This window comes from Odontesthes bonariensis, chromosome 3, assembly GCF_027942865.1.
Source record: "Odontesthes bonariensis isolate fOdoBon6 chromosome 3, fOdoBon6.hap1, whole genome shotgun sequence".
Classification (NCBI taxonomy): domain Eukaryota; kingdom Metazoa; phylum Chordata; class Actinopteri; order Atheriniformes; family Atherinopsidae; genus Odontesthes; species Odontesthes bonariensis.
Window position 1 is genome coordinate 21,947,663 of NC_134508.1, and position 21,462 is coordinate 21,969,124.

The 21,462-nt window shown below is 40.3% G+C and overlaps 1 protein-coding gene across 2 annotated transcripts in view; it reads right to left on the reverse strand.

Moving 5' to 3' along the window:
• The window catches only part of srgap3 (SLIT-ROBO Rho GTPase activating protein 3), a 62,776-nt gene that overhangs the window by 34,928 nt on the left and 6,386 nt on the right, over nucleotides 1–21,462 (reverse strand). For both annotated transcript variants that reach the window (XM_075460970.1, XM_075460971.1), the window contains exons 2-3: nucleotides 13,209–13,404; nucleotides 1,832–1,994 (exon numbers count right to left, since the gene is read on the reverse strand). In XM_075460970.1, coding sequence (XP_075317085.1) covers nucleotides 1,832–1,994; nucleotides 13,209–13,404 — 359 coding nt within the window. The remainder of the gene's footprint in view (nucleotides 1–1,831; nucleotides 1,995–13,208; nucleotides 13,405–21,462) is intronic.

Here is a 21,462-nt window from a genome sequence, read left to right on the forward strand (position 1 = left end):
TTTTTCCAAATATTTCATTTCTGTTGAACATTTTCACCAGAGCTTCATGAAAATATTGTAAATAAATAATTCACTGCATTCCAATACATCTGCAAGCTAAAGTGAGCAGGGCCATTCTTTCATTCTTCTCAAATATGAAACCAACTACCTGAGGGCACCTAGCTCAAGAGTTTCTCCCTATTCAGCTCTGGCAAAGGCATCCAGACAAGTGCACGTAGACACATACAAACACAGAATTTGAATGAAGTCTAGCAAGCAGAGTTCACCTACAGGAAAGCCTGCAAGGTGAAAACAGGGCTCTAATGTTTGGATAAGGCCTCAGTTATCCCTGCTATGTGCTGACTGTGAGCCAGATGTTGCTCACACCAGAAGGGGCTGTAGAGCCTTTGGCCAAGAGGAAAGCCTCTGGTTGTTTCTCCCCAAGCTATTTTTTAATGATCTGTAGATCTTGCTAGAGTCAGAAAGGTTTACTAACTCCATGTGAGAGGTTGCTCCTTAGTTAGCTTTTGTTAAGATCTTGTTCGGTTCGTCTTGATTTTGTTGTCTCACTTGATTTAGTAAAGCTCCTGCTTCTGTGTATTGAATCTACTACCTGTTTTATTTTGAAAGAGCTTGTTCCCTTATGACTCGGTTTAATTTTAACTTCTGTCTTTGTTACTCATCTGTTCTTAGTTTACGGATTGCCACACGCCTGCAACCTCCCTCAGTATTTATTCCCCGTGATTTCGGTCATTTCGGTTCCTCATGGCAAGATCCTTATCAGTGTTACCATCCCTCTTCCAGATCCTTTTGTTGCTCAATATTTTCAGAGTGTCTTAGGATTTTTGTTTAGGACTTTCCCATGCTTCGGGTTTGTTTAGGATCGTCTATTTTTGGACTCCCTACTTTTGCAGCATCTTTGGTTTTGTTTTTTCAGATTTGTTGTAAGGATCTCACTTTTTTTTTTTAATATTTCCATGTAAGTCACAATGATGAGTGCACCATTGTTCTACAGTAGTTGTTTACCAACAGTTGTTATTTTTTGACATTGCCTTTTCTTTGCAATGATAATACATTTATAAGTATGTTGGAGATTATTATGTAGGTACAGTTACAGTCAATGCATGTGTAGGGAGATACAGAATAATACATATGAAATACAACTGCACATATATTTGAGTGATAAAGTTTTATGTCAGTGTGGTGAAGACAGATGTTAATTACAATAGGCTCTCAACCAAAACCAGAGCCGGTGCACAATTTGAACACAACCTTAGGCTATAGGTGAAAAAGCATTCAGCTTCAGCTCCTAAATCACAAAATCCAGGCTCAGACTGCTCTGATACTGAATTTCAGAATTAAATTTCAGGTAAAAGTAAAAGTTTAAAAATGATCGTATTAGCTAAAGCCTGAATGAGAGAGAGACCCTGATTGTAAAGCAAGATCCAATAATTAGAGAAATAAGCAATTATTTTTTACTGATCCACAGCTGTTGAAGCACAAATAAACATGCTGATATGACAGTACAACCTGGTGGGAGATATTTGGTTTATAAGTAACCAAAGACCACTATTCATCTGGTCAACGAGGTAGAAACGGGGCTCCAGAGATAGTTACTCTTCAAATGCATGCTCGGAGAGGTCATGCCAGACCATTTTTAAAAAAGCCAGTGGAAAAACTATAACAATTGTCAGGCTTTTTGCTACTGTTGAGATACACTTTTAAGCCAAAAACCACAGCTTGATAACGAGGCCTATTGCATATTGTGTGGGTAGTCTCCGGATTCCAACATTTAGTGCACCAGTGATAAGAAAAGCAGCGGCGAACAGGGAGGGATGACTGTTACACTAACCTTCTTGAAGAGACGGATAACATCCTCGCTGATCTGGGCCAAACGCACAATAACATTGTTGGTGTAGATTTCACCGAGGGTGGCATGGTCTCGACTCTCACGTCTCGTCTGATTCAGCACCAGATACCAGCAGTTTACAGAGGACAGCAGGTGCTGGTCTTTCCTGGAATAATAAGACAAACTGTTATGACATCTCCTATAATTAAAACTGGTGCAGGTAATAAAGATTCCATATGATACCCATTTTGAATAAGTTAATGTAAGTGTTACATGTGCCTTTCGAGTTTCTGCTCATAATACACCGCAGTACATTCTCTGTACATCCCCTTTTCCTAACCAGCTGTTTCAGTGTCTTAACATTAATTGACTGGCTGATGCTCGTGCCCTTCACAGGAGGACCGCTATGCCTTTCCTGCTGTCACCATGGATACCCTGGCCAATATGAAGAAAGATAAAGAGGCACGTTGCACATATTTCAGGCATGGCTGAGGGCAGTGACTGTACATTGGTGACGTCTCAACTTTATTATCCCGGTGCCTCATTTTAAGGCGAATCTTCTGAAAACCGGTTGTCTGCACTTCTCTGTTAAATAAACATTTTATTCTTTCTATGAATTTATATAGCATCTAGATAGGCTTTATAATATAAAAAAGATTTTAAAGTCTCACCTTCTATGATATGGGTCCTTTAATTTTTTTGCTTTGTGTGATATAATCACCGTTTAAACAGGACTAAATGTCTTTGCATATGAAAATAGACATTAACTGTGCAAATGTGCAAAAAAATAGAAAAAGACTAATTTAATGTAACAATAATATGCATACTAAACAATGTGAGCTTCCACAGAATTCCACAAAAATAATAAGATTTAGCCTACGATGAGACAAACTACATTTACATTTTCCACACTTGAACATCTGCCTTTGATATAACTGTGAAAATATGCAGGACAGTGGTTAAAAAATATATATTCTTGAAGAAAAAACTAATTCTGACAAATCACCCCCTTCCCCAAAATCACATGGGAATGAACTTAGACAGTGGTGCATGCTTTCATCAACATGGTAACATGCTCAGAATGACAATATAGCAAGTACCCTTTCTATCATGTCTGTCATCTTAGTTTAAGACGCTTATCTGCAAACATCTTCTAATTAGCAGTGAACATGGAATCCAGCTATAGGCTGATGAGAATGTGAGCCAAATGCTGCACAGTAGTGTTTAGAGGAATTAATATTAGTTTTCAACTAAAGATGACACAATAAGGTCTTTGATAGCTACACAAGTTACTATAAATTGCACAGAACAGCTAAAAGGAGACAAATTGTTTTAACATAAAATACCAGAGACAATGTCTCTTTCTCCCCAGTGTGTGTCTTCCCCCCTAATCAATTAGTTCCTTTCTTCCCTCCATTTCACTCCAAACAATGCTATGGCTACGAGGGAATATATTCATAATGCTGTTGACCATAATGATCCAAAAGGTCCTGAGCTATGACTGCAGCATAATCAGTTTAGATTCTTTCTGCCTTGGGTGCTTTCAAATGGTAGGACCAAAGCACATAGACATTGAACCACACACATACACAACCTTGTCTGGATCCTATCTAAGTATTAATCAATCAACCAACCTGGGGGGGGGGAGACAAAGAGGGCGAGGGGGATATGAGAGCAAGGAAGGAAGAGAGCCAGAGCAGGGCCGGGGATTGAGTTTCACAGTGAAGAAGAAGAAGAAGGGATAAGCAGCATCAACATCAAAGACATCCCCTTCAGAGAGCTTCCATAATGTTAATTACATCTAATGAAGCTGATATGCAGCGACTCCAGAGTGCTTTCACCATTATTTCTTATTTAATGCTGCCCCTAAACGCACTTATATCAGGCTAAGAGGATACAAACACCAGCACACCATCCTAAGATCAATGTGAGATAGGATTAAAAATAGGATAAAAATAAACTACGTTCATTTACTTCTTTGACGTATGGTGACCTGAGATACAATTCGCCATAGCGGTGACTCATTTAATTGTAATTTGAAATAGTGGGGATAAGCCAGCAATCAATCATAGCCACACAAAAGATGCCATCATCAAGCCGTCCCTGCTCCCCTTTGGTCATTCATACAATACAGAGGCGGTCTAGCACCTTAGCTCTGTGGTATTAAACAGCATGCCAGTGTCACGGATTCAACTGAATGACATAGACTTGTGTGAAAATAACTAAAGATACACTTCAATATTATAATCAAGAATGTAATTATAAAGAATGTAATTAGGATGGACAATAATATGCTGTATCCTAACAATATAAAGTCTTAGGAACTCAAACTGCAAAGCAGGTCTTGCGTTTTAGGCCGAACATAAGACTTTAAAGCTGGTACTGATCATTGTTGCATAGCAGTGTCATGTGATAAAAGAGTGGTGGGTTAACACAAGCATCTTTTCTTGCTGATAACGCACAACTGATGTACAAGAAGGACTGTAGACACACATCCCGCACTCGTCTGGGATGGCCTATTTCCACAGTCTAACCATCCATAACTTTGCACCAGTTCTGCTTGATTAACCAATCTATCTGTAAGAAATACAACTCTTTAGCACATAATTACTGTTCATGGTTGAGGGTTTTACAGAACAAGCACCTCTACTCGCATCTAATCCCAATGAGTGGTCAGAAATCCCTCATCTCATCCCTAAGCACAACCACAACCCGTCTTCTTTTTTTTATCCTCCACAGCTTTCCAATCAGGCACTGTGCACTTCCCACAAACATAAATCCTTGGCCCTCCGCAGAAGATTTAAAGTGTTTGCGGACCTGTGGTCCCAACTTTTAACACTCAAGCCACTTTTTCCTGCAGATTAATGAGTGTTTAACTTGAGTAGAATTCAAGATTCATGCCACACTGAAATTATTAGAAAGTCATTTGAGATTTTTAGATTTGCTTTATATGCCTTCGGAATATTTCATCTGTACACCCAGAAATCATTAACTGTTCTTTATAATGTCAAATATGCCAATACAGTAACAATTCCACCATAATAAGCGTTTAGCAAGTATAAAGTTTTTTTTTTTTATTTGGTTACCATTAATTTGTTAGCGCACTTGCTGTGACTGTTCATAGGTTTGTATGTATACAGTCCTTAACCAAAGAACTAGTCTAATACCTTTTAGTCTTTTAGATATTTCAGCATTGTTTTAACTGCTGGTATCTTAACAACAGATGACTTCAGAGGCATCACTCACTCTAACAGCAAGTGATGTCCAATTAGAGAGGAGACTCAAATCAAGGAATGGGAGGGTTTGAAAATGGAGGGGTACAGATTCTTCAGGATTTTCAGGACAAAATCCTTGGAGAGAAGAAAGAGAAAGAGGACAAAGGACACAGGATCTCTTGTTCTTTCACTGCTGCCCTCATTTCACAGGAATTAGGAGCAGAAGGTCGTTAATTAGGCTTGAGCACTGTACCAGCAGCATCCAAGAGCCAAGTCTGTTAACATTGTACTAAATGTAGCTCTTAAGCTTGTTTTACAGCACTGAGACGCTACCTTTTCTCTATCTGGAGGACTATTTATCTCAAAAGACAGACACACTGCGAGATTAATTTCACCATTTCTGCTTTGTTTCCAGTTCTCCTTGCCATCAATTGAGAACGAGCAGATCAATCGATCTCCAGAGCTTCAGAAAGAGTTGGATGGCACCATGCCTTCAGTTTTTATACACGTACAAGAGGAGGGGGAGAAGAGAGAGCATCCTTTTACATCCATCTCATCCAGCAAAGCAATGACTAGCTGTTTACATGTTTTATTTTTGTTTTACAGTTTTGCCTCTCCCGTAATAACCCTGTGAGAATACAGTCATACGGTATAATCTGTGAGTACTTGGAGGACCATGATGAAGATGCGACATGGAGACAGTGGATGTGAATGGGGAAACAAAGAAGGAGGGCATGGTTGGAGAATACTACAATAATCCCTTGATTCATGGATAAACAGATAGCGAGCCAGTTCCATAATGCACATACCCTGAACAAGTCGGCATTGTATGGAACAGTGTGGGTGCTTTAGTTATGGTGGCACTGAATGCCACCATCTAATCACCCAGAGCTGCTGATGCGTCTGAGCCAGGATTTCCAGAAGGAAGTCTGTATTTATCAAACCAGGACTCGGTTCTGTGAGGGCCTTTAATCCCCTTCACACCGCCTGCCTGCCACTTATCAATGAAACAGCCAAGGAAAAAGGAGGACGAGACAAACAGTTTCAAAAGACATGGGGCACGTGGGTTCTTGCCGCTAGCTTTGCCATTTAAATTCGCTTTGCCCCCATTTTTATGCAGGGCTTCAATATGCTGCATTGCTGATTTGCACATCATTTAGCTCTCCTCCCCTTCTTGTGAAGAGACAGAATGCCAACATTCGATAATGCACAGCTGCACAGACAAACAGACCAAAGAAAGGCAGAGTATGGCGCAGCATCAGTGAAGTGGAGAAATGGCTTAAAAAGATCTAAAAAAAACACAACTAAACTGTGAAACAGCTTTTCTGTTCATGGTTGTGACCTGACTTGTACCAGCTGGGCTTGTCAACCTGACAAGAGCACAGTACTGACTGCTCTGTTCAAACAAACCAAGCCTAGTGAGATAGAGTTCAACCTTTTACCCTTTGCCCCTCAAAGCAGAAGAGAGGAGCCATACTTCAACATCATAGTTACAATGAATGAGACATCTTGCCTATGTTTAAAGCACCATTAAATCATTTTGTACTATCATACAGGGGCACACATTATCTCAAGTAAAGTGCATAGTAAATCTTTAATAATAATAATAATAATGACTTGGTTTTATATAGCGCCTTTCAAGTAACCCAAGGTCGCTTTACAAAAAGGAGATGGGGCTAGGGAATAGAGGAAAGAAGAGGGGAGGGGGTAGAAATGGGGATTTAGAGGCTCTTTAAAGCAAACTATGCTGTAGAAACAGGCTGCATCCAAAAATGTAATGCTGGAATATGCCTGACTTTTCTTATTTGTGTCCTGCTGATCCTGAGGTGCATAGTGGCATCACTTCAGCAGAGAAGTGATGCAGAGATGACTGAGAATAAAGATAACGCGCACATAACAACAGAGCTGACACTAGCAAGCAGCCACAACATCAAACCCATTGACAAGTAAAGCGAGTAGCACTGCTTCTCTTTTCATAGCATAATGTTCTACTGGGAAAAAAAACAGTGCCACCTTCCTAAGAATTTTTACAGATAGACTAAGTAATCAAAACTATTGACCTACTCAATATTTGGTCAGAATGTTACAACTAAACAGTGAATCTCCTTCTGCTCCACAAAAATTCAACAGCGCTTGTCTGACCTGTCAGACATGTTATTATCCTTCATGCTAATATCACACAACTTGCCTTTGAAATGGTGATAAGTATAGTTGACAGATGGACAATACCAGTCCATTTTAAATTGCCATAGCGTGTGATGCAAACCTAACAAGATGTACCATGAAATGCCAGTTACATATTTAAAATTAAAGGCCTACAGAAAGCTGACACTACACCCAATACATAATGATAATACATACACAGAAGAACAATAATGATCATTGGACTCTACACCTAAACATTTCATAAACGCATGAAATTTGCGATTTTGAATTTGCCGCTAGGAAACCTTCCTGGAATTCCAGACTGGGGGCGGGGCTTCCGTGTGACGTCACAAGTGCCATGGTTTTTCCTGGCTGCCTCAGTGTTGCCAATTTAGCTAGATTTAGCGACTTTTGGCCATCTCTGGCGACAAAAAAAAATAATCTAGCGACTTTCGGGCTCAATCTGGCTGAATCTAGCAACAATTCAACTTGTTTTGTGAGTGACAAATCAGTTGCCCCACGACACCATACAAGCCGAGACAGAAGCACTGCAGGACGGTGGCAACCCGGCATTTCCTGTCAAAACCGCAGTTTCAAGCTAGCTACAACGAGGGTAGGCTCACTTCCTGTTTTCAAAACAACAGCACGTAATGGCTTTCCCTATGATAAAAGGCAACGGGTATTTTATTTTGTCAAAATAACCGGAAGTGCGTTGCTCACTGCGGCTAGCTTTAGCAGCGCCGAATTCGTCGGAACAAAATGGTAAACAGCCGGTATTTTGTCAGGTTTTCAACACGTTGGGGATCTAAACGACTACTTTCTCACCTGAAAAGTTTCAAATGTTGCGGGGACAGAGGAAGCAGAGAGACCTGCGGTCGGAACTTGTGTCTGTGCCTCCCTGTCCGCCTGCCTCCTCTCTGGTGAAATCAGCCGGAGCCATCCCGCCGTGTTCAGCTCCCTGCGGTGCGGACACTCAGGGGGAATCCACCTGGCGGAGAGCGGACACACCGCGGGATGGTTGCCCTGAAATCAGCCGGCAGAGCGATCATCAAGAGCCCCGACGTGGACATGATCGCTCTGCCGGCTGATTTCCACTCTCCACCTGGCGGAGAGTGTGTTCGCTCTCCGCCAGGTGGATTCCTGTCCGACCGCGGGTCTCTCTGCTTCCTCTGCCCCCGGTGGTGTGAGCTGCTGCTGCTGAGGACAACACACGCACTTCGTACATCTACTCGCAATAAAAACTGCACTGAACCCAACGTTTTATATTTCCAAGCGACGTCCCGCGGCACACATCAAAATTTGCCGTGAAGAAGCTGTCCAGGTCTGGCAAACTGCTGGCTTCGCTACTAGAACTACTGGTGATTGTTCCAGCATCTGGCACTCGTGACGTCACGCACCTGTCGTTCCAGTTTGCCAAATTCGAGTCAAATGTGGTGATAGTTTATTGGGCCTAATCAGGACTATCCAGGGGCCTAAAATTATTTTAAAATCATAAAAAAATTCCATGGTATATAAGGAATCGATCTGCTATTTCAGTTTTGTGCAAAAAATCACCTTTCTGTAGGCCTTTAAGTCTGGTGAAGTCAGTACAGAACCTTGAGACATACAGAGAAGGCTGTGAATGCAACTGAAGTATGGCTAAGTTACCCTTTAGTATTCCTTTTCACTGTTGCAAATGAGGTCAATAGGAAGTGCAAAAATGATCCTTGGATCGCTACGGTGCGGCTGTAGCTGCAGTAGCTGTATATCACAGACGCCTTCAGCTTGCTAATGAATCAGCAGTGCAAAGGTTCAGCCAGCATTCTGTCAGCTGGCATCCAGGACATACGCAAGTCCATTCTGGTCTGAATATGCTGTTGTGTTTTGATGTTTCTCAAAAATGATGAATAAATTAATATTTTAAAAAAAACAACAGTATGATTATACAGATGTTACAGAGAACATTGTCCTCAACAAAAATGATTAAGCTGCAAGGACTTCAATGAAAGTTTGCGTACATGGAAGGCTGTAGAGAAAAGGATTGTATTTTTTTACTCATGCATGGTACATCAAACATGAAGTAAAATTCAAAATAAATTCATTCACTACGCTAAAATCAGAACTCTGTCAGTATTAAAAGCAGTACTTGCTTTTCTCATCCCTGCGTTGTCGACGGTGCATACTGCATGGTTGGGTTTTATGCCAAAAAAGTGTTTTTATTGGACAAGCAAGTGTTTTTCTTGCTCAGGCACTTTCAGTGTTTTGGTGGCTCGCCATTAACTTCACTACACCCCATGGGTAGGAAAGGCACAGCAAAGGCTGCGTCGGAGCTGATTATCAGGATTTGTGGTTGCATGCCTGTAGGCCAGGAGTTCATGACACAAGGTGCAATAATTTCTTAAAAGTCCATAAAGTCAATCTGAAAACGTATTGGTTAGTTTGAAATTAACTTGTTGGATATATTTCATATCTACAGAGGGAAAATTACAGCTGATTTCACTGTAACATGTAGAAAGGTGTGTCATATGAACGTCAGGCAACAAAGATTCTGAGTCTAGCTGAAATTTACGTTATCTTCTGTATAGTGTCATGGGTAATTGGATCCTCCCACACTTCCTTTATGTAAAGAGCAAAAAAGGTACAGTACAAAGTGGTTAGCGTTATAAGTTCAGGCAGCCATAATCTCACCTTTTTTGTAATTCCCCTCATTGCAATGATCTTGGCAGTGGAAAGTATTGTTAGAACGTGTGTCTCTGGATCATAGGTGCACTTTTCTGACGAGTGTCCGTTGCTTAGTCAATAAGATCAACTGAACAATTCAAAGGTTAACCCACAGAGCTGCAGCAGCTGCAGCACAGTTCTGTCTACTATCAGCCAAGCCTTGAGTCTTCAAACACAGCTGGATTAAATTAAATCTATGTGCACTTCACACAGACAGTGCTCTTCTGCATGCAATTTGTCCTTGCAGTGCAAAGAATAATGAAATAACTTGTAGTTGTAAAACATTTTGTGGTTTTCTGTTAACTATGGATTCAAACTTATCTAGTTCCTAAGTTACTAAGGTACTAAGGGCAGCTATGCTATACTCTAATGCATTAGAAGTTAATACAATGAAAAACAACAAAAATTGTTCTGTATTTGCAAAGAATGCTTTAACTACGGAAACTGTTCCAATAACACATGTCAACTTATTATACTTTAGGAAATTTTCTGCTTTATACTTTTCTATGATTTTCTGTTTTGCGATTTTTTAATCTTATTGTAGTATTTATATTATGTGTTTACTTCTCGAATGGTTAGTTTGAAAACACATTTGTATCTGTTTTTCCTAAATTGTATTGTCTTTTTTAATGCCACACTCAGAAGAATATCAGCTGAACTTTGCTTTGATGATAAATGTAAATTGTTTTGCGTGTCCTATTTTGCAGCTGGAGGAATATTTATCATACAGGCGTTGGAAGAATAGCTACTTGTTTTTGCATATTTGCAACAGTAAGAAAAATCACATCTCAAACCTGAGCAGTAAATCTGTGTTTTGTTCTTATTTTACACACATAATATTTAGTATAATTGATTTAGAAAAAGGAGTAATTGCTTTCCACCAGATTAGTATGCATTTGAAAAAGAAGGTGGCTTTTTCATTTTACAATTTTCAACCCATAATCATGATTAAAAAGAAAGGAAAAAAAAAAAAGAAATGCAATTTTCCTGAATCAAACACGTCTGTCGGCGCAGATTCCTGCTTGAGATATGCTGCCAGATCACAGTTGGATTGGTGCTCCCATTACCAGTCTGAACTAAGCTTTCCTGTTCGCCGTAGGTACTTTATTTAGCAACAGAGCTCAATTTCATGCCCTGCGTGAGCCATGTACCAATGTGTTACTGGTGATTTCTGAGCAGAAGATGCCACATTTCTTCAGTAGCATACATTTCAGAATTTTCAGTGATGCAAATCTAAATGGGTGAAGGCTATGGGTGATCTCATTTCAATTTGATGTTTGATGTTTCATGTTCAATGGCCTTCCTAAGCATTACATTACATTACATTACACTTAGCTGACGCTTTTTATCCAAAGCGACTTACATCTATTTAGATACAGGGTATTGGTTACAGGCCCTGGAGCAATGTGGGGTTAGGTGCCTTGCTCAAGGGCACTTCAGCCATGAATAGAGGTATAGGGAGAGGTAATGGCGGGACTTGAACTTGCAACCCTCTGATCTTAAGTCCGCCTCCCTAACCACTAGGCCACGGCTGCCCGTGGCACTCCTCATACTGCAGCAGATCTTACATTACATTACATTATATTACATTACATTACATTACATTACATTACATTACACTTAAGCCACAGGTTACTTCACTCTTTTGAACAGTTTATCATCTTTGCCTTGGTATTTGTATTTGCCAACTGAAACTACTTATTCTCATCATTTTCTAAAGACAAAACAGTAGATGTAAAATCTTAAAAGTCCCACCAGTAAAACCTGTCTTCAAATTGTACATGCTTTTTTTTTTGCCAGACAAAAAAAATCCATTCCCTTAACATTTTTCCTCATTCAGTAAATTGGGATCTGTGAATGTGCTAATGTGGTCCCACCTACATCTCCACCCGCCAGCACAGACCTTCCATTTCTTAGCTAAGCAATGACCAATTCTAATATTGGTGTAATTCGGGTACACATTTATATATCGACTGCGTTATCACTGTACGTTCAATAAAGCTCAGGAAAGCAAAGAATAAGAAAGAAATCTTTGAACCTGAGAGCTATTTCAAACAGAAGGAATCATAAGATTGTATGTATGTGAAAGTATCATAACCGTGCCTTTCAGTTGTGCTCCGCTGATTCAAAACAGAAATCCTCTGCCATTGCACTGATGGCTGATTTTGCTCATCATTAGTCTTTTAACGCATAAAAATACATCTTGCGGTCTTGTGGCCATATTAAAAAGGTTAATAACATTAGAACATCCTGTGATGTAAAAGAAGAAAAAAAAATTACATTAGTTTCTAGTTTTTATATTGTATAAATATGATAAATACAGTTTTTTTATTTATGCAAATTAAATGTATAGTATTTCGAAGGTTCCTATCCTAAAACCTTAAATTATAAGATAAGACTAAGACTAAACTGAATTCAAGTATGATGTCTTAAAGATGATGTCTGTAATTAGAATTACTTCCTCTCTGTACTTTGAAAAAAATAATAGTAAGAATCAGAAAAGATGGATCTAACAGTCAGGATATAAACACATAAGTGTTTACCGAAAGGGTACCCTAACCCCCTGCTGCGTCCTCTGAGCCGAGTTCCCGACTCGTTTTGGTGTTGACGAAGGTAGTCCGGCTAGTTGGCTGAGGTTACAAAAATAAAGCGTTTTGCTTCTCAAAACAATATCCTCATATTGTGATACGTCCTTCATATCACTGCGTCGCTGCCGCCTGCCGACAGCCGCGCCTATTACACGGTGTTTACTGCTCGGCCTGCACTTCGGTCTGCACGGTCTACACCTTGATACAGGCGCGGCTGTCGGCAGGCGGCAGCGCGCAGTGATACGAAGGGAGAGAAAAAAGCGCCAAGTGATTGTGAGGTCTGACTTTTTCCTGCACATGCAAATGATGCAAATGTATCACTTTTGAGCACATATTGTTTTGAGTAGCAAAATGCTTTATTTTTGTAACCCCAGCCAACTAGCCGGACTACCTTCGTTAATGCCAAAACGAGGCTGGAACTCAGCTCACAGGACGCAGCGGGGGTAAGAAAATGTTCATAAACGATATTGCTAATATGGGATGTCATACAGCTTCATGTCAAAAGAGGCGAACTATCCCTTTAAGTCAATGTGCAAAGCTTCCATGCGAGTTTGGTTTCTCACTGAAAGGAAAAGGGTCATTAGACTCTAAAAATAGATTTAGAGTGAGCACTGACAAGAAGCTGTTTAAGTAAACAAACATTAAGGAAAGCAAACGTGACAATGCTGCTGCATTCTATCAAATGCACAAACACATGTACACGAAACAGTGTCAGCATGCCGGGAAACTTACTTAAACTGTTGGTGTTCTCTGGAGCTGCGGATCTTGGAGGAGAACCTCTCAGCCAGTTTCTCCAAGCTGCGGGAGTATTCCAGTTCAATCTCGGCTTTGCGGCGGAAGAATTCCTGCAGGTCCTGCAGCAGCTGGATGCGAGACTCAGACTGCTGCTCCAAACATTTGAACTGCTCCACCAGCTGGTTACGGATCTCTGTCCATCAAAACACCAAACAAAAATGGCATGAGCAAACCATTTACACACAAAATTTTTATCTTAAAGCATTTCCTACAAAGTTTCACAGGCTGTATAGTGTTAATGATTGGATATGTGCATGTAGGCAACGGTTTATGAAGACAGAAACATTTGTAGAGAGAAAAGTAAAATAGAAAGCTGGTAAGTACTTGTATCTGCTTTACCTCAAACAAATAAATTAAATGTCAACACAGTAACATCAATTTCTGCTTTTTCTATGACCCCCCTGGAGCTGTACATGTAAACTGTGTCTGGTGATTACTTGATTATATAAAAAGACTTAATCCCTCAGCATGTTACCTTTTCAATTCACAACACAATTTTAGTCTACAATAAATTTCCCTGTGCAACATCAGACCAGGAGTTACTTAAAAACAAAAAGAGAGTTACTGAGGATGAAGACAAACACTGAGGCTCTATGCCAAGCCAGTAAGATGACCTGTCCGTGGGACCTCTCATAAATGTCTACACGGTTGATTTACAGTGAGATCAAACTGGTTTAATGGGAAGGTAATGCACTCCCCCACTTGAACAAAGCAGAGTAAAATTTCTCCTTAAGAGGAACCTGACACTACCAGTCAGACTACAGATCCTTCATGGCTGTGGGAGCCCCAAGCGAAACTTGATTCCTCTTTGCAGTGCTGTCATCAGCACCACCGATGCCTCAACTCTGAACAGAGAAAGGCCTATCCTGCCGAGCAAAAACAGAACATTACGGAAGGAGCTATTATGAACAGGATGAGTAGTGTCACTTCACAAGAGGCAGAAAACCCCCAGAATTAATCTGGATTCTTTATGAAAAGCTAAAATGTTTCCCGATGAGCTCGGATTGCAGACATCCCTCAGTGCAGCTCCTGATTCAACTGCTGAAGCAGAATCAAATATCAAGAATAAAAGATTATTCTTCAAATTAACCTGGGTGATGCCAAGACAAATAAGAGCGTTTGGTGTTCATTTTTGACAACAAATCTAAACAGGAACATGCATGCACTTTACATGTCATAGCCTAATGTTTGCTGTGCACTGAATAGACTTGGCAATTATGCTCTCTACACAAAATACAACTTTCTTGTACTTTTCTGTCTATTTCAGACTTCAAAAGGTCTGCATGGAAGCAGACTGAAACATAAACATGAACTTCCGAACGAAAGTCGCAGCATGTTGCAACATCCCTCTGTTACCATATGAGTCACTGCTAGTAATAACCTCCAAAAACAAGAACAGGATGAATTTTGGCATTGACACGCTACAGGCAGATGAACTGCTAACTGAATGGTAAAACCACACAGACTGTATTTTCATGCCTTCAAGGGTGTAATTTGGTCAGCCAAGCCCTCATCATGGATATATGCTGGCTCTGACTGCCGGGGAAGCAGTACTGTTGTGCAGGGGAGCCTTTGTGATGTCGTCGTGCCGCCTGTTCTCAGCCCTAAACGGCATGCTTCACTCTGTGGTTAACCATTGTCCCAGCCCTCCTCTTTATCCAGGGGCCTCCCATTCTCTCTACCAGCGTTAAGCTCGGTTTTAAGTAAAAGCTAAAAGCTCTGAAGCAGACACCCCTTTACTGCTTCAGTCCTGTCAGGAATGTCTTGTGCTGCCAGACATGCAGTTAGGTCCCCTATTTGCAAAGTGTCCCCCCCCCCCCCTTCTTAGGGAATGTTAAAGGAGGTGAGCCAAGAAAAATGCCTGAGGAAAATGTGACACCGATGTGCATGAGTGACAGGGCAGACTTTTGAAAACATTCTTTTACAAAAAGGGAACTCTGAACCCCCAGCTGCAGTCACACTTTTGACGAATGCGATTGGAAAAATAGGTCACACACACACCAGAAGTGTGCCCTTCCCTCTGAGAAACCGTGAGCAATTGGAGAATTATTCTCCAAATATTCGCAGCTCTGTTAGAAGCTTCATTCGCTGTGGTTTATTCAAAGAGAGGGACCCCTCAATGGTTCTTTTTAATCTCTGAGGAGGAGTACATGTTGTGAATATATGCCAGCAGAAACACTGATTATGACTGTTTATCTCTCTGAACACTGCCAAAACACATTCTGTGCATCATTATTGCCTACTAACATAAAGACATTTCTGATTTCCATAATTGTCTCTGCATGATTTGATACCAAGTGAAGAAAAAACAGGATCATAATCTTAATTGCAGAAAGGACACTCATAAAACACGACTTTTAAAAGATCTAATGTGCCTACAGCTGTGATTTTTGTCTAACACTGTTTTTATAAAACTTTATCTGTATAGCATGGGTCTCTAAATAAAATGACACACGCCATGTTCTTGAAATGAATAAACACTGATGATTTGTGGCATGAAAAGGGACTTCTGCCAGCCAGTTAAGCATCTCACTGTTAGGATTACCCGCTATTCAAATCATTCAAACTGTTAAAGGACAGGCTAAGCTGTTCGTGTCACGTGAAGGGAAGATTAGCATTTCAAACAGTGTTCGTGATAACTGTGGCTGGCAAGTGACAGGCAGAGTAAACACATAGCCAAGACTTCAGATGAAATTATCAGACATCTAATAAATAACACATTTCTTCTGATTCAAATTTAAACCTTTAAATGTTTATGCTTTGTTGGTCTTGAGTGTGTTTTCTACATGTGGAGATGCAGCCTACATCTCCATAAAGACAAAAAAAAAAAAACAGCTGGGGGATGTGGGTGATAAATGGAACAGCAGAAATATGGTCAGACTCTAGTATCACAGAAATAGTGGCTATGGTTCTTTGTTTAAGGTACAAATTTGTCCTTTTAAGCGTTATTCAGCCACCCATTTTCTATACCGGCTGAACAGTCTAATGGGCAGCATGATCTGAAAATCAATTTTTTTCTTGTGTAGACAAACCTAATTTGGAGCTTTTCACAATAGTCTGGTACTATACTATAGAAAAAAAAGTAATGATGACAATAATAACCATTCCTCATTGTGCATGTACCTGTTTTCTTGTCGTTTCCCATTACAAAAAAATCCATCGACCTTCATTTCAGACACAAAGGTTCTTATAAACAAAATAAGAACAACAATAAAAACCCACATAAAAAAAGAAGAGCACAGTTTCACATACCATAAAATCTACATTTATATAGTTAATACAGGCACTCCAGTGCATCCAGGAGGAAGACAAAAACCTTGTTTGACTTAATGTTAGATCAGTTAAGGCCAATATAACTTCATTTTTACAGTCAGACAATTGACTCGTAAATTTGCACGTAATGCTCCTTAAATAAATTCTCTGATCTGTTAGATCTTTCAAATATTAAAATGAAGCCCTCTACATTTCCTTTTAAACCTCCAAATAATGTTTTTGAAAAAATAACAAAAGAAAAACTCCAATAAGCTACATTACTCCAATAATGTTACACTAAAGAAACAATGCAGGAATCTGTTATTTTACGGGTAATACTATACTATTAGGTATTTTGGAACAGATATATGTGTCTATGTGTAAACGTTCACTGGTCATTTTATTAGGCGCACCAACAAAATCAAATACAATTCAATACAGATGTCTGCTCAGATATAAATTCTACTCCTTGTTTACTTTTGTTTCTCTTTTCTTTTTCTTTTTTTTTAAATCACATTATGAATAATTTGATCATTTTACTTTAGGTTTGTTATTGAGGTCATAGCCTGTGAAGATGCATTATATTTAAAAGGCGATATTAATATTTTGTGCTATTAACCTACATGCGGGAGAAGGTAAAACATAAAAAACTTCTATGCAAAGAAATTGAATTAAAAGAAGAATCTAGGATAGAGGTGGTGTATTGCACTGAAATAAAGCTCACTGGTCTTTCTAATAAAGTGTTTTGTAAGTGTATATTCATGCATGGTGTATGTACAGTGTGACCAAAAAGAACTTAAGATTTAGATGTCCAATTATCTTCACCACTCAACAGTCATTTGCTAATGTTCTGTACTGGCAGCTTTATTGAGACATATATATGGCAGACACTTTATATTCGTCACCCGAGTCTTTTCATCTTCATTATAAGAGCCCTGCTCCTTCAAAATGTACACCTGCTCCAGAATGGGATTTTTCCTGCAGCGTTTATGGGCAGGAATTGAAAGCACCCTGGACACTTGTATCCTCATAGGACAGGAAGAGGAAAACCTCTAAATACAATAGTAGGATGTTAGAGATCTCTGAACTTTGACCCTCGCAGACAGAATCCTGCTCTGGCAGCTGTGGTGCTACACACTTTCATGATATTTCTAGTAAATTCTGTGGAAAGAGATTTAGGCTGATCTAACTTCCTGTGAAGTGTAGGCAAAAAGTTATGTTCACATAGCATGAAATGTGTATCTTATTGCAGCTACAATTCTCAGTGCCAGCCTCTGTCAAGCTTGTTAGCAGATGTGTGCACTGGCTTGCATTGTGATTGTATTAATTGAACACGTCTCCAAAATGTTTGTTTTTAGGCTTTCAAATGTGCATTGGACATTTTATTCCCTCACAGAATAGCAGAGTCCTCTGGTTGAGAGCATCTGCATTAGAGACTTCCTCTGGCTGATCCGCCTGACTTCCTGTTGGCTCCCCACCAGGAGAATGGCAAGAAAATTATTTACAGATGCAGTGCCTCAATACTTCAAGTTTTACTGGACCAGCTTTGACAGCAGTGGCGGTTAAGGTTCTGAGTTACTGAGGGTCAGGGACTCAAGTCCCAGCATCATTGAGCTGCCATTTCTGGGCCCTTGATCATGGCACTTAACCCTGCTGGGGCATCATAGACTGGCTTTCAGGAAGTTTGTGATGCTATTAAAATCTTAGTTTCCAGCTACCATTAGTATTCAATGCCTGGGTTGAAATGAATGGGGAATGCAGACAGGGCTGGAGCGGAACTACCGCGGCCGCGGACTGTCCGGTGTGAAAAGCCAAGTTGAACACACCGCCTGATAACCGGCGTAAGACTGCCGTCGTTTCGCTGCCGCCACGCCACGCTCTGGTCTGAAATCGGCCTAATGCTGACAACAGCCTTTTCGCAAACATCCAAGTTCTAGGTCTGTTAAACATTATGTGTATTATTAAGTATTTTCAAGAAAAGGCAACCAAGTTTAAAGTGTAACTGCTTAGGAGATGAAGAGTCAAAGAAAAGAGGTCAGATTCATCTCGATGGCAAATTGAAAAGGAACAAGCAACCACAGTTTAAGCTCAAAATGGCAAGAAGAGGAAGTTATCGGCAAAAAATACTTTCACACTGTTATGGTAAATTCGATGTCTGCTAACCTTTTGTCTCTTAAAAGACACCTTGTTGTAGACCCAATGTCTGCAGACCATGTGTCTGTTGATTAACACATTGACAATAATCATTCAAATGACCATTGTCTCCGGATTCTGCATCTCCCCAAAGTGCGAGACTTTCCCCCAGGGGGTGTGGCAAGGAGACAGTTGGAGAATACACACGGTGTGTTCTTTCAGGTGTCACCTGAAAGTCCAAACCCTCCTCTTTCTGTATAAATGCTTCTGATTTCCTTTGTTCTAGGTCTCTTCTCACCACAACGCTGACTGGTGAGGATTGACCTCTTTTGCAGAAGAAAATAAACACGTGGCCGGCCGGCACAAACATTGAAAGTCTATATTTCACTTCTCATCAGATGTAATAGGAAGGTAAGCAAAAACTTAATAGGGAGTTAAGACAAAAATTCCATAACACACTCATTGTAAACAAGTCACATTTGTCATCCTATATGGTGACCTTTACCATCTTTGGTTTTTGTCGCTTGTGGTGGCATGCAACGAATGGGTCTGCATGAGAACCAGTGGGCACCATGCACATCCATTGTGTAGCAGCCACAGCACTCACCCATCACTCAAAGAGGCCCCAAGTTCAGTAATGCATAACTTTAAGTCCCTACAGTTGTCATGAGCAATAAGGGAGTTCAACAGTTTCCGTCCCAGGTTGTGAATAAGTTTGTTTTTGTGTTAAGTGTTATTCTTGGTCCCTGCCTTTCAACTTTACTTTACTTCACCTCATTTACCTTCGAGTTTCTACTCAAAATCTTGAAAGACGCTTTTATCCAGAGCAACTTGCAAGTGAGGAAAACATTTGAGGACATGGGTGTTTCAGCCCAAGGACACATTCAATATGTAGACTGGGGAGTTGAGGATCGAGTCATTGTCTGATTTAAAGACGCAGCCTCTTCCCAATCTACAGCTGCCCTTTTTGAATAGAGAAAGAAGTTCTTGTATTACTTTTCTGCCAAGGTAAAATACAGTTAAGCCCAAAACAATTTTCAAAAATTCAAAACAACAGAAAAAAAGGTTAAACTGACCCATGTTAAATTGGACTTCTGACATTTCTTCAGCTCATGAGCTATAACTCTAAATTGATCAACAAGGGCAGATTTGTGAGCTGAAACTCAGCTGTGAAGTCTTAACTTATCATCTTGTGAAAAATAAAAGATGCACTTCTTTCCCAAAGTCAGGACACCAGGGGTGATGCACTGGTGCAGCATTTTGCTGCAAGTCTGCTGTGTGGGAGGGTCATGTGACACCTTGTCGCAATGAGGTAGAGATAGAATTGGAGTGCGGTGAATGAGAGGGATTTTCTGCAGAGCATCCTGAGGGCAGCAGGGAAAGCCGGGCTGCACAGGGCAGCAGGCTGACTGAGGAGGATCAGAAGACAAGGATCATTTTGCTGTCTGATCAAGAGTTAAAAAAAAAAAAAAAAGATCTTTATTAAAGTGGAGCTTGATGGGAAACATGTTCTACTAGAAAAAAGTGTCTGAATGACTCAAGAAGATGGTGACACTAGATACTGGTACTAGGGCTGCTGCAAAAAACTACGAGTCTCCTAAATTTAACTGGGATGAATTTTAAATCATAACATGCCTTGTAAATCAATAAATACCTCCAGAAAAGTCATGTTCTTTCAGGTTCATATCACCAGGCAGTAAGATGCACACATTCACCAGACAAAAGACACTCTGAGCCAAATGCCTCCAACCTAATCCCCAACTCCAGCTCTGCAGTATCTCTGCTCTACACTGCAGAGCCAAATTAATGTGAAAAAAGATGCACAGACGAATGCAACCCTTATCCAGACCTCAGTTCATTCTCTCCGTCCCTCATACTCAGTCTTATAATACAAGCCCTGTTGCTGAACTAATCCTGCACTTCTCTGTTCTCTTTTAATCCTCTAATGATTAACACAATTTTGGATTCATGAGGGCATGCTCCCGATGTCACTGCAGGTTCTACTCTGTCTCCGCCTCATCTGGTCGCTCTTTTGCCTAGGCTGCTGTAGCACATGCACCAGGAGATAAGACAACATTAGTTGAGACCAATCAATGACTGGAAAGAGATGAACTGATGGAGCATCTTACAGCAAGATGTCAGCTGTCAGTTCCTGTGTCACTCCTCCTAATTATCAGCTGGTTTATTGGATTTTCCAGCGGATGTTCTGTCTGCTAAACTAAAAATCAATCCAGACTGAAAAAAAAAAATCCTCAGATCAGCTTCAAGTGTAGATTTAACTCCCTTCTAAATAATACTGAATGCTATCTAGGCCACTGTTATTGCCTGAAACAATAACAACAGATAATAAACTTGATAATAACAAGCTGACAGCTCATTTACTGCTCCAAAACTGTAATAACTCCTCTACACACAAATGAGTTGAAAGAGGTTCTGCCTCACAGTAACAAAAAATATTATCAGGTTACCCAGGCGCACGCTTCAGAAACACACCCTGTCGTCTGTCATTTGCTGCATCCAAGATCAAGCTTTGCAGGACCAGGCTGAGAGGTGTCTCCATGGCAACATGGGCGTGAACCAGTCCCAGGGGAAAAGCTTATTGGAAGAAGGAGTGAAATCTGATGGATGTGGATAGGTGACACATTGAGTGAGGAGGCATGTGCTGGTTGTACACACTGACAGATGGAGCGAATCTAAAAATGAAGCCGATTTAGGTTAATCACAGAGCAGCAGCATCTGATCAAAGCAGTTAAATTAATTTCCCCATTGTGCTGCGAGCACTGATGGTATCGAATTCAAATAAAAT